Raw genomic sequence first — 12721 nt, 5'->3', positions numbered from 1 at the left:
ACCCATTGAGCTCAATGTTAAATAGCCTATTGCAACCACTGTAGCTATTGTTCATGAAAAGTCTATTGCCTTTTTGCAAAGTAATTACCTAAAGTCACTCATTTTGAGAAAAGTTATTTTAGAACCAACAAGGTATCAAAATATAAACAACTATCTCTTTTGATACAAAACCATTGGCTTAGAAATCAGTTCTTGAGTGTGTGAGACCATTTCCTAGCTAAGTGTGTACAACAAATACTTAACACTGTCCTCTGATACTGCCTTACTGCTCGGCCAAGCTACCACTTTGGAGAGTAAGGTTATATCTAACTTTAACCTCTGCCATACATCTGGAGACTGGGGACTCCATACACCATGTACCTTACTTTGGTCCAGTATATATAGAGCCACTTTTTACACTTACCCTTCATTGTCTGTGCCATGGCTGCTGTAGCTGAGAGCTTTCAATATGGTGGAACAAAAATCAAGTTAGTCTTCCTCAATGCAGGCCCCTTCCTTGAACCAACAGGAAAGGCACTTTGGCATGCACACCAGCCAATCACTTTAGTAGTGGAGCACACGCAGGGACATGATGTCAGACAAATTACTGACATATGGCTCAAGACGTAAATGAAAATCAGGCCTTCCAGCCACAGCGAAAAGCAGTGCGTCTTTGGCTTGCTCCCACTGGAGTCTGTGGTCTCTCTATGGTGCCGCTTAAACGACAGCCACACAGACCCGGTCATTACTATACATTGATCTCACTAGCAAGCAAAATACATCTAATGCAGCTCTCATTTGGGGGCAGCCACCGGTGGAGAAATCACCACCAACTTCTCTGGATATGGTGGTAAGTGTGCGGTGGACTTTACATTTTTTGAACCCCAGGGAGCACTTTACCGGTTCCCTTTGTATGCCAGAAACCGGTCCTGGGAAGCTTGATTCCGGTCCAGGGAAGACATGGCTTGGCAGTTCGGGCTGGACTGTTCCCATGAGGCACAGGGTCAGACTGATTTGCATATGGCCATGCCTGAACTGAGGTGGCGGAGTGAGCTAAAGAACGGTGATGGATTAAACCCAGATCAGTTGACTGGGGGTGAGTGTTTGTATTGTCAACGCTCCGTCCATCACCACCTTTGGTTTTTCTTTGTTCGCCCTAAGTTGGCAGGGTATGCTCAGACGTGAGTCCCTTGCTCACTTTGCCACTGGAGTCAAGCAAGCCCGGCTGAAGACTGCTGTAATGCCAGAAACCAGTCCTGGGAAGCTTGATTCCGGTCCAGGGAAGACATGGCTTGGCAGTTCGGGCTGGACTGTTCCCATGAGGCACAGGGTCAGACTGATTTGCATATGGCCATGCCTGAACTGGGGTGGCGGAGTGAGCTAAAGAACGGTGATGGATTAAACCCAGATCAGTTGACTGGGGGTGAGTGTTTGTATTGTCAACGCTCCGTCCATCACCACCTTTGTTTTTTCTTTGTTCGCCCTAAGTTGGCAGGGTATGCTCAGACGTGAGTCCCTTGCTCACTTTGCCACTGGAGTCAAGCAAGCCCGGCTGAAGACTGCTGTAATGCCAGAAACCGGTCCTGGGAAGCTTGATTCCGGTCCAGGGAAGACATGGCTTGACAGTTCGGGCTGGACTGTTCCCATGAGGCACAGGGTCAGACTGATTTGCATATGGCCATGCCTGAACTGGGGTGGCGGAGTGAGCTGAAGAACGGTGATGGATTAAACCCAGATCAGTTGACTGGGGGTGAGTGTTTGTATTGTCAACGCTCCGTTCATCACCACCTTTGGTTTTTCCCTTTGTATCCCCAGCAGGGGTGGTGATTTAAATACCAGGAACGTTCAAACCAGAAGTGAAACGAGGACTTGATCAGGAGCTCCAACGGATCATGGCCATCCTTGCATCGTCCCAGCTCTGACTCCCACTTTCAGTTTTAATTATGTCATTTGAAATTGATTGTTCGCACATAAACGGGGAGCCCTACTAGCTTCAACCTACTACCCACCCGAATCCCAACTAGTTAACTGGGGTAAGTTAAGGAAAAAGTCTATTTCTAAAGATACTGGCTTTAGTGTGTTACAGACCCACCTAACATCAACAAGAGGAACAAAAAAATCTCTTTTTTGGTAAAATATCAAAACCTACTAGGATTATAATTATTTTGTACAATATACTGTTCTAACAATAGTATCAATGACTGCTAACTAGGAAAAGTGTATATTTTGATCTGGAAACAAATTATTTTACTCAAGATGCAGCCATTGTGAATAGAAAAGGCACTTTTTGGGTAAGAGGCCTTATGTGAAGTCAATAAATGCAAATTATGGCCTTATACAGCCATGCTTATTTAAAGTTACCTACAAAGATAAGACTACTACTTAAGTTGACCCAGTAATGTTAACTAATCAACAAATGTAGCAGTAAGTCAGTGGATAACTCAAAACCGGACCCAGGCAGCGACGTTTCTTAAGCTTCACGACTTTTCATTTTAGTCCCGATTTTAGGAAAACTTATAGGCCTTTGTATTTTTTGTGCCTGCAATTCCATATTATTCAGTCTTTTCCTGATATTAACTTTACATATCGATTTTCATTAGCTATTAATATTTATTTTGTTGTAATTACAAGTGAACCCTTTTTGATGCTACTCCTCTGTTTTTCTCACCTAATGATCTACTGTTCTCTTTGGGCAAGTCCAGAGGTGAGGTGTGCTGTTTTTATCCTGTGGTTCTCAGCACTCCCACTGTTGACTAGATTTCTATCTTTGCTGAGTCTTTCAGTTTATGCTATTGGCCTTCTACTGTTAGTAATATCAATGGGTTCCTTGTTGTAACATTTTCCCTTTCAAATTTGCAGTTCTTACTTGAGAAGTAATATCAATATCCTGATATATATTTATGTGTTAAAGAATTCTTGTACAAAAGTATGGAGAGTTGTGATTTTTTATGCTGCACCTATACATCGTAATTTAACAACAAGGTTGACTGGGAGGTGTAGATGGGCGGGCCCGAATTTTAAGCCACATATTACAGAGCTAAGCTAAGTGCTAAAGATGCATTGGGCCGTGTATGGCCAAGGCATCAAAAATGCTGGTGAGGGGAGAGGGAGAGATGTTGCAGGAATTTGTAGGCAACAGGGACCATACAAATGAGCCCCCCTACCCACCCCATACTAGGTTTGCAAGATTATTGGAAAGGATCTGCATAGGTGGTGTAGAAGGTCAAAGGCACCACAGGATCTAAGACCATAAGGATAAAGGTAAAGTTCAGAGCCTGAAAAGATCCAATGCCACATCAAATCGAGAAACTCAACAAGGTGACTACTTGGGAAGAAAAATAATGGCTGATGCTGACGAAAGGGGGTTCCTAAGGTATATGACGATTTATGTATTAAAAACAAACATCTCAGTGAAGGACTTTGGTACTTCTAAAAGAGCCCTAGCATTGCATTCTAAAAAGGCTATATCGTACATGATGGAAACGTGTCAGCTTTAGTTGAGCGCTTGTAGCCAAAAAGTGCATAAGTCATCTCAACCAAGGCCACGGTGCTCCTCGGACGAAGCCTGCATAAATGGCCACAAAGGGCCTGTACGCTTACTCCTAGAGAATTCCCCATGACAATGTATGGCCATAATTGAAATAGAGTAAGGCTCCGACTGACACATCAGTTGAAACCAGGCATCGCGACCATACTTTAACTTCAGGACCCTAAAAAGGTCCTAACAGATGTAACTGAACCACAAAAGGCACATGGGGTCAGGAGACGTGGTGATACTAAGTACCAAAGTGCAAAAGCAGACCAACATTTTTTAAATAAAATACAAACCTCAATGGATAGCAACTAGCATGGAGACAGGGGATCTGGACATATCAGTACATTATTACAGAATGTGTAATCATGCAAAAGTAACTGCTTGCAGTCTTGCAACTATTGCCAGCGATATATAATCGCTGGCATATCACGTTCATCACAAAGTAAATCTTTCACAGACATCCATAAAGCCAGATGCTTTAGCTACATCAACGGAATCACTCAACAGCTTCATCTTTTCTACCCCCAATGCAAATATAAAACACTACATTTCATGATGTGTGTGAGACTGAAGCCAACCATCCATGTAAATAACCTTCCAATACAGAATTCGTACTTTGAATCAACAAAACCCTAAACGCTTAACTAATCTGGAAGCAGTGCAGCGGACTACACACATATGACAAGTGTTCCTGTTACCTGACTGAAAAACGTATCGGGCCAGGCCCTGCATTAGTTCTGCAGGCCACGTGGGTGGTGCAGATTCTCCTGCTTCTCTCTTTAGTCTAAATGTCAACTCAAATCCAAAACCGCTGAGCCCCTCTGGTCCAGTAAACCTATAAAAAGAAAGAAAAAGAAAAACATTGCACACTTGGACATGAAACAGGTAACAAAAATCAAACTATCTTCATGTTCAGCAACAAAGCTAAAGTACTACCAAAAATAAAGCGAAGGCAAAGTAGGGTTACTTTGAAGTACAATTAACCTTACTGAAAACAAACTTTAATGCAGTGACAGACTAAACTAATTTCATTATAGCTCTTGAAACAATTACCTTACGGTTCAAGGCATTTTCCTATTAAACATTACATGTTTCAGTTCTCATTGATAAAAAAAAAACTGGGGACGCAATAAAGAATTTTTAGGAGCTGATGTTCCTTCTCTAATAAGGTGCTATCTTACTAATATCTCAGTCCCAACCAGAGACCACAAACAGAAGTGGTCCTGCTAGGGGGTCCCTAAACACACTTTCCGACATGCTTTGCATGTCGGAAAGCCCAGTATGAAAAGCCTTTGGAAACCATGCATCGTAATACGGATGCCGTAAAACACCGTCCATATGGATTACGGGCACGACTCCAACTGGCCGGCGGGCTCCTTGAGCCGGTCGGAAGCGTGCCGGATTGACAGGCCGGTTTCATTTCCGACCACCTAAATTGTAATTAGGCGGCCGGAACTGAAACAGACGAACTCGGTCGGAGTCTGTCTGACCGAGAGCGTAATCGTCCCCTTAATAGGTTTGTCAGTAAAACCGCATGTCAGTTGAAAAGTTTGTGGCCAATTCAATGTCAAATCTGCTGATAGAAAATGACAGTGGGCTACCACTTCATGCTTTAGTTATGTATTTATTAAAAGTAATAGGTTTTAAACATGATTTTAAAAAAACATGACTGCAGCTGCCCTGATAGCAATGATGTAAATGAACTAAGAGGAAGTCTGGTTCATGTGCATCATATATGTGGCTAGATTTGTATTATATATGGAGCAAACGTTTAGTCTATTAAATCAAACAAAAGTTTTTTGTACAGCAGACATGCTGAACTTACGTATTTGAAGGTGCTCTCGCATTTGATAATGAAGAAAATGGCAGCTCAGTGAATTAAAATATTTGTTCAGGATCACATCATTTAAAACCGGTTTATGGGTCAAGAGCATTTCAATTAAGTTGAGTAGATTATCTAAGTCACTAGACAAGCAGGTCTAGTATTATTGTTATGATTTGTTGAGGCCTGAAATGGTGTCAATGACTATAATTAATACAACTAACTACCAGAATGCTGAAGTTTGTCAATTAACCGCACAGAACTGGAGTACGGCACCACTGACAACAAATAAAACATCTGCCAAATCCTAACTTTGGAGGTCCTCTATAAAGAACCTATTCCTGGATGTCAGCTTGTTAACAGCCTGAAAGTGAATGTAATTCTGCACTGAAATTAATATAGAATAATAACACAGACATAAGCAATAAGGATCGGAGAAAGTGAATACAGTAAATCTGGAGGCGGTACTGCTGATAGATAACCATTGCTACAATCATAAGGAGGAATCAACTTATAAATATTTTACTCATTTCTTTGAAAGGCAAAGAATACAGGCCTCTACCTTAAAATGGGGGCATGCTGAGGTTTTAAATGCACTTTACTGTCAAATTGCACACAAATAGATGCAGATTTTGTGGTTGGGAGAAGAAGGCAGGCAAGAGACTGAAGGTGGCAGGGAGAGGAATAGTGTACAAAGGTACTGAAAGAAAAGATGGATGACCCTGTTGATCTAGTCAAATCTAGCAGGATCCTATTACATACATAAAAAAAGATTGCAACTGGCTTCATTCATGTTTCTAAAGCTTCACACGAAAAGTAGAATGGCTCAGTGTTTGCCCTGTCTTGATGCTGCATAGTTGTGAGCTATGCCATCTTGAGGCCTTGCATTTGAAATTAAACAGCATGTATGTATCCAGGTCTCTTCCTCACTATCCTGTTGATTGCCTGGACGCTCCATGTGCATGGTCTCTAGTCCTGGGTGAAATTTAAATGACACCGGCATAGTTTAGGGAATTTTGAAATCTGCTTTTGTACAAAAGTGACCCTTTTTCCATGGTCACGCCTACTTTTTGCTCAAAATGTTGATGCTTATGAGTCTGCTGCCCAGACCCTGGTGTCCGCTCTCTCCCAAAGCTGAAATGTTTGACTTGGTACTCCCAAATTTTCAAAGACTTTACCCCCCCATATAAGTCCCTAGTATATGGTACCAGGGGTACCCAGGGCATAGGTGCAAAAGGGGTCCCTAGGGCTACCGCACGGTTTTGTGCCACCTTGAGTGACCACCCAAGCAAACTATTGGAAGCAGGCCTGCCATTGCAGACTGCAGGAGCAGTGCAAACTGCTCAAACTCTACTGTACCCTCACCATGTGTAGCACAATAAAATACACTGCCTTTAATAAAGGTCAGACACCACTAAGGTAGGCCTCTCAAGTCCAGGAGGCAGGGTGCAGGACATATAAGTGAAAGCCTATATGTCCCTATAGTGGCGTTCCCCATTGGAACCAACTGTGTTAGCTGTTTATAGGATTACATGGGCTTCCACCTGGGCATTCTTGTTGTTGATAGCTCCTTCATGGTACCGCCGAAATACTTCATGGTTTGGTATGACGTGAATCTTGTGACGTAGCTTGCATTCAGGTGGTGACCTTAGAGCTTGCCCACCTGGTTGTCCCAGATTCTTTGTGCTCTGGCTGACCAGCCGGCACATTCTCGCGCCTGCTGCCGCCAAGACAGGATACTGACCTTCTGACAGGCACTGTGATCACTCCCAGGAGTCATAGACAAAGACTTGGGCAGGAAAGAGGTCACACCTCCCTCCTCCCAAGCAGGCTTAGGAAGGGACGCGTCAGGGTGGTGAACTTCAAAGGCTACATCGCCTCGGATATGCATCAGGCTGACTCCCAGCGGAGGAAAACAGCCCTTACCCTGCCTGAGGTTATATACACCAGGGCAGGCGGGAAATTAGCTATGCAGGGAGGTGTAGACCCCCAGAATGCTAGCCACACCTTCAGGATGAGCAGCCCGGTCTGTATACCACAATTTGATTTCGGCCATTTTTAGGAATGGCAGAATAGAGGGTTCTAGGCTGAAAACGTGATCTACAACTCCAGATGTAGTCACCTTAGGGGCAGGCTAGCTGCCCATTAGCTACTAGCTCCCACACCTCGAATTCCTCTGAATCTAGGTTTCAAGGGACTGTCCTGACACCAGAACCTCAGATCGGAACAACTTGCATCAAGGAAGGGCCAAGAGGAGATCTGTGTCACCGACAACAGTAGTTTGCCCACAGCCCCAAAGTAAAAGAGGGATAATTTGCCCCTGTGGCAACAGACTTGGAACTGAGTGAACGACTCACATCCTTTGCTAAAATTCCGCACTACCGGAGACGGGGACCCCTGTGAAAACTAGCAGCCCCTTCAGACTTCCCTGGATTAGTGGCATCAGTACCCTGCAAACTGAAGGTAAAAACACTCACCAGATCCGAAGAAACCCTGGCCATCGGGCCCTCCGTGAGATCGTCCAAATCCAGGTGGCCCAATGCATTGTGAGAGCTGCAGTCTTGCATGCCACAAAGTTTCAGGCCGCTACATCACTCCCCACGACCCAGTGAAGTTCCAGTACCTTTTCACAAAGTCATGACAACCCTGCACCCGGACTCCACAAGCTAGGTAAAATTGATTGGACTGTTGTGGCCTGGTTTAGGAGCCCGCATGACCGTAACCCTGTAGAGGTTCCACGTCACTCGACCTACAAGGGACCGATTGTCACTTGTGGTTTTTCCCATTGACAGCAATGTTATTTTTTCCATGTATTATTTTGCACTGATTTAGTACTGCTTCAAAAATCTATAACTCTGGCTAAATGTATGCTATTCTGTCCGTTTCAGTGTCTTCTGATAGTATTACATGGTGAGGTCTAACCCCACTGTTTGTCAAAAGTGTGAGTAATAAGGCTAAGAGCAAATTTGGCAAACTGGTAAATCTGGTCCTGCTAAGAAGCCTTTTGACTGTGTCACACTTTCACAGGGACTCTGGTGCTCCTCTTACTCTAGTCTTGGAGCAAAAGGACTAAAGGAGAGGGCATGGAGGAAGAGATCTTAACTTTAGAAGGCTTAACAAGGGCCAGTCCATAGCGGATTCCGGTGCGGGTCCGATCGGCCAGAAGACTACGAGAGCCGGTCGGACCCACGTCGGAATGACCGCCCGGTTTACACTCTGACCGCCGACTTAGTCAGGGGTGTGGAATTTATTAAAATATCTACTTGTCCATGGGGCAGGTTGCTTCTTAAATCTACTTGTCCTGTAACAAAATCCACTTGTCCCTTTGGTGCCATGTTGTGCGGCGACAAATGATGGCAGCAATCTCATTATAAAAGAGCTCCTATATAGCCTCTCTGATTATGCCAGGGCTCATACCATAGTAGTGTTTGAATACTAGCAATCCCTTTATGTTGCTACGTTTCCGCAGATCTACATACTGGGACTAAAGGAAGTGGTAAACAATAGTTGCAGGCTTGGAATGTCCTTTTGAGTCTGTGCAAACCTACTAACTTGCATGATTTAAGGGTTTTCAACAACTCTTCTCTAATCTTTTCCAATACTGAGAAATGTTGGAAATTTACTCCTGACAATGGCAGACGCAAACACTCAGGTTTTCGCATGAGCAAATCTACACATGCATATTTGCTCATTCTAAAATGCAGTTCACAAATATTTTCTAGGAGTACTATTTCTTGCCTTACTGCTGTAAATTCTTGTGAATTCACGAAAGCCATGTATCTGCCCTTAATGCAAGGACATAAACCAAGGGTGCACTTTTGAAACTTTCTTTAATAATTGGGCCCCTAATTTGGTCTGGTGTTAAGCATGACCTTTAGTGTTTATTAAAATTCTCTCTGTATCGGCTGGCTTCACGTGAGTGGCAACATTCTGCTCTTTCATAAGGAGCTTATTGGCACACCAAGTAGTTTTGTTCAGTGCCAATAACTAATGTGGCAGTGTGTGCTTTTTTGAGACCAAAAACAATTTTTGCTTTTGCCAATGTTTGTTATAATGGTGAGGGTCCGGCAGCTCTCACATCAATAATGTTTTTACAAAAACCCCTGCCACAACAAGTCAAGCATTGCCAAAACGAAAAAGCTGATCATTTCAGACCTACCGGCTTTACCAATGCTTGTTTATTTTATGTTTCCCAAAATCTTATTGTAACTGGTTACACTGATTTTCTGATATGAATATTTTGGGGAAATACTAACATGCGTCAACACATTTTACTAAATGATGCAGCAAAGAAATGGAACCTGAAATTTTACAGTAGTTTAGCAAAAAAAAATGTTTTCCTACTTTCATTTTTAGGGACATTTTATATTGAAAGCAAAGAATCATTAATCTTGCTTTCAAGCTTCTGCAAATATTTACATCTAATCAGAGAGCATTCTGGGAGCATTATGCATAGCCTCATATTGATCAACTTTTAAACCGTGTGTTCACATTTTTATACTGGAACCATTGTCAGTAGTACAGTCAGAACTTACATTTACTGAGAGCGCTCAGCCTAATAATAAAGGCTCTCAATTAATGAACCCTAAATACAAGTTTGAACAGCATTAACATATGCACACACATATTACTGCAGGCAGTGCCCTTCCCTGATCCTTAATGTGGTACTGCAAACTGGCAACCAAAGGGTCTGTGCTGCAAGGGGTTGGACCTGCTTGTCCCAAGGACAAACTACACATTAAAACTTGTTGCCCTTGACCCCAAACAATATGTCCTGGGCGTCGGGCTAAAGGAATTCCACATCCCTGTTAGTCATTCGGCGGTCAGACAGCAAGCAGACCGTGTCAGTCACAAAGCCTCCAACTGCGGTCAGAAAGCTTCCGACTAGCGGTTGGAGGTTTTGCGACCAACATTGTAATCGGCTCTTAAATCTAGTGAGGACAGGAATGCGCCCTCAAATTTCCACATTTCATCTTTCCAATCAAATTTTTACAAATGAGGCATTCAAGGTTAGTACATCTCCATGGGTGACACTGGTTAGGAGCTGACTGGATTCAATCACTTCTTCGTCCATATTTCTCATAACAAAACAGAGTCAACGTATTTCACTCCTCTTTCAGTAACATTTTTCAGGGTCAAAAATGGCAATATGAATGCCCACATTATAGGCTTTCAACAAGATCCATGTTAATCAAGCTGGCCATAAACACTGTTCCTAGTGCATCTCAGGATGAACGAAGGTAATTTGAGTCACAGGTGTATTCCTACATTTGTAATAGTTTCCAGGCCATTCACCTCACTGACCCCTTAGTGGCCTGGCTGCTACACACACACTAATAACCCTAAAATCAATACTCCGAGCCAATAGCACCCACCTCCTCCCTACAGAGAATCTAAACATAACTTGCCCTGATCATCCTTGGACTTGTACCAATGTGGAACAGGTTTTTGAGACAATTTGTATTGCAATGTGAAACTTGGACAATTGATGAATTCCTATCCTCACTAGAAATATCAGTAATCTTGAACAGGCTGGCAGAACAAGGAAATAGTTTTATTTTAAGAAGAATCTGACTGATGTGCCATGACACAAACCGCATTCAAAATTACTTGATGTCTGGAAGATGCATGAGCAAGCTAAGATGAACGTATCTCACCATACAATTTCTATAGGATGTCAGGGATTGTTGACATTAGTCACCAAAAACTTTCCGAACTATTGTGACTAACTAGGTGCAACTGTCTTTTTCCAACAGGTGGCTATTATAGTTCTAGCTGCTCTTAGTAAATGTCATAGCAGAGTTATGTCACTATATATACTGAGATCAAAATGTTTCCTCTGGAGGCCCACCACCACCACCACCACCACCAAGGGACCAGCAGGAAGCTCTCTCCCCATAATTGTCTTAATATGGTTTAGAATTTCTAACCAGAAGGGTGCTATTCTCAGACACTCCCACCAGATACGCATCAAAGTCCCTTTTTAGGACGAGGACAGCGCAGCTGTCTGTTTTACTAAAGACATCTTAGGAACATTCGGAAAGTTTCCCTGGGAATGCATCTGCCTGTTGGTTACAATTGGCTTTCCGGTTTGCAACTCACATTTTCTGGCTTTCTATTTGCGGACTTTATTTGTTTTAGCCTGTCCAAGTTCAGTTCGTCCCTCCCAAGGAGCAAAACCTTTTTACACTACCTCTCCTTATATACTTCCACAAGTGCTCCTTTCATAAACAGGCTGTAAATATTGTTCTTATCTTGTAACATTTGCTGTGCACTCAAAAGCAGAGGTCAGGGTCGGTCTTCCAAGGGAGCACAGTGTTTACCATTCGTAATTTGTGTGACAATCTTGCTGGTTATTGGGGGTAGAGAAGAGGTTTTTTTCTAGCATCAACATTTAAATGATCTAAGAAAGTATTTCAGAATAGATCAGAATTAGCAATGTACAAATTAAGCACATTCATTGTTAATTCTGAAGTGTTTTGAAAACTAATACTTTAATATGATCAAAACAAATCAATACACTACGTGATGCTATTTCGACACATTGTTGTTTGTGTGCCCTATAGTTTTATTAGTAAAACTGTATGTCTGTGCAAACATAATGGTCATTTCAATTGAAAATGTGTTGTCTGTAATGGCACTGTGCTACCACACCATGCATATCGCACTCTATGCCACTCCACTCTACGTCACTCCACTCCACACTACGACACTCCACTCTACATGCAACTGTACTTTGAACCACTGCACTCCACCATTCCACCCCACTCTCCTCTATGCAATTTCAATTTCAAAAAGCTTTATTCGAAAGTGAGTCATAAAAGCACGTACAATACACTCAACTATCACAATACACAATAAATAGTACATGAACAATACATAAAATAAAAGGGTATTAAATTAAATTTGGTTACTGTCGGTTAGGAAAAGGAGGTTAAAATCGTATATGATCCAATTAAGATTAATTCATAAAATAAAAACAGCATTAATAACAATGAGCATTGTAACTAGCTAGCAACAAGTGGCAATAAAATGAGTGTGCGAATGATCCAGGCCCACCTTAAAAATTTAGCTACAGCAATAGCTATGCTGGGTGAGCAATCTGATCCTAGTATCCTTAAAGCTTCTATATGCCTCGAGGTGCCCAAGGAAGAGCAAATAGGTCTCAACCATTTGCGTCGTGGGTCAGCATATAGCGGACATACAAAAAATAAATGGGCTATAGTCTCTACCATGTCTAAGCATTTATGACATTTTTCATCTAACGAGGGTGCCCATTCATGGGTAAAAGCTTTAACTGGTAAGGTGCCTACCCTATATTGAAAGTACAATTTTCGAGCTAAGGGGCTCTCAATTATATCCCAGTATGCTTCGCAGGACGGCCA

The 12721-nt window shown here is 42.6% G+C and overlaps 1 protein-coding gene across 5 annotated transcripts in view; it reads right to left on the bottom strand.

The window, feature by feature from the left end:
* Positions 1-12721, bottom strand: part of SUFU (SUFU negative regulator of hedgehog signaling) — a 507756-nt gene that overhangs the window by 381944 nt on the left and 113091 nt on the right. For all 5 annotated transcript variants that reach the window (XM_078643658.1, XM_078643659.1, XM_078643660.1 and 2 more), the window contains exon 3: positions 4213-4349. In XM_078643658.1, the coding sequence (XP_078499784.1) occupies positions 4213-4349 (137 nt within the window). The remainder of the gene's footprint in view (positions 1-4212; positions 4350-12721) is intronic.

The sequence above is a fragment of the Lissotriton helveticus genome, chromosome 5_1, assembly GCF_964261635.1.
Source record: "Lissotriton helveticus chromosome 5_1, aLisHel1.1, whole genome shotgun sequence".
NCBI lineage: Eukaryota > Metazoa > Chordata > Amphibia > Caudata > Salamandridae > Lissotriton > Lissotriton helveticus.
The sequence above is the reverse complement of the archived record's forward strand: the minus strand, read 5'-3'. Positions and strand labels throughout refer to the sequence as shown.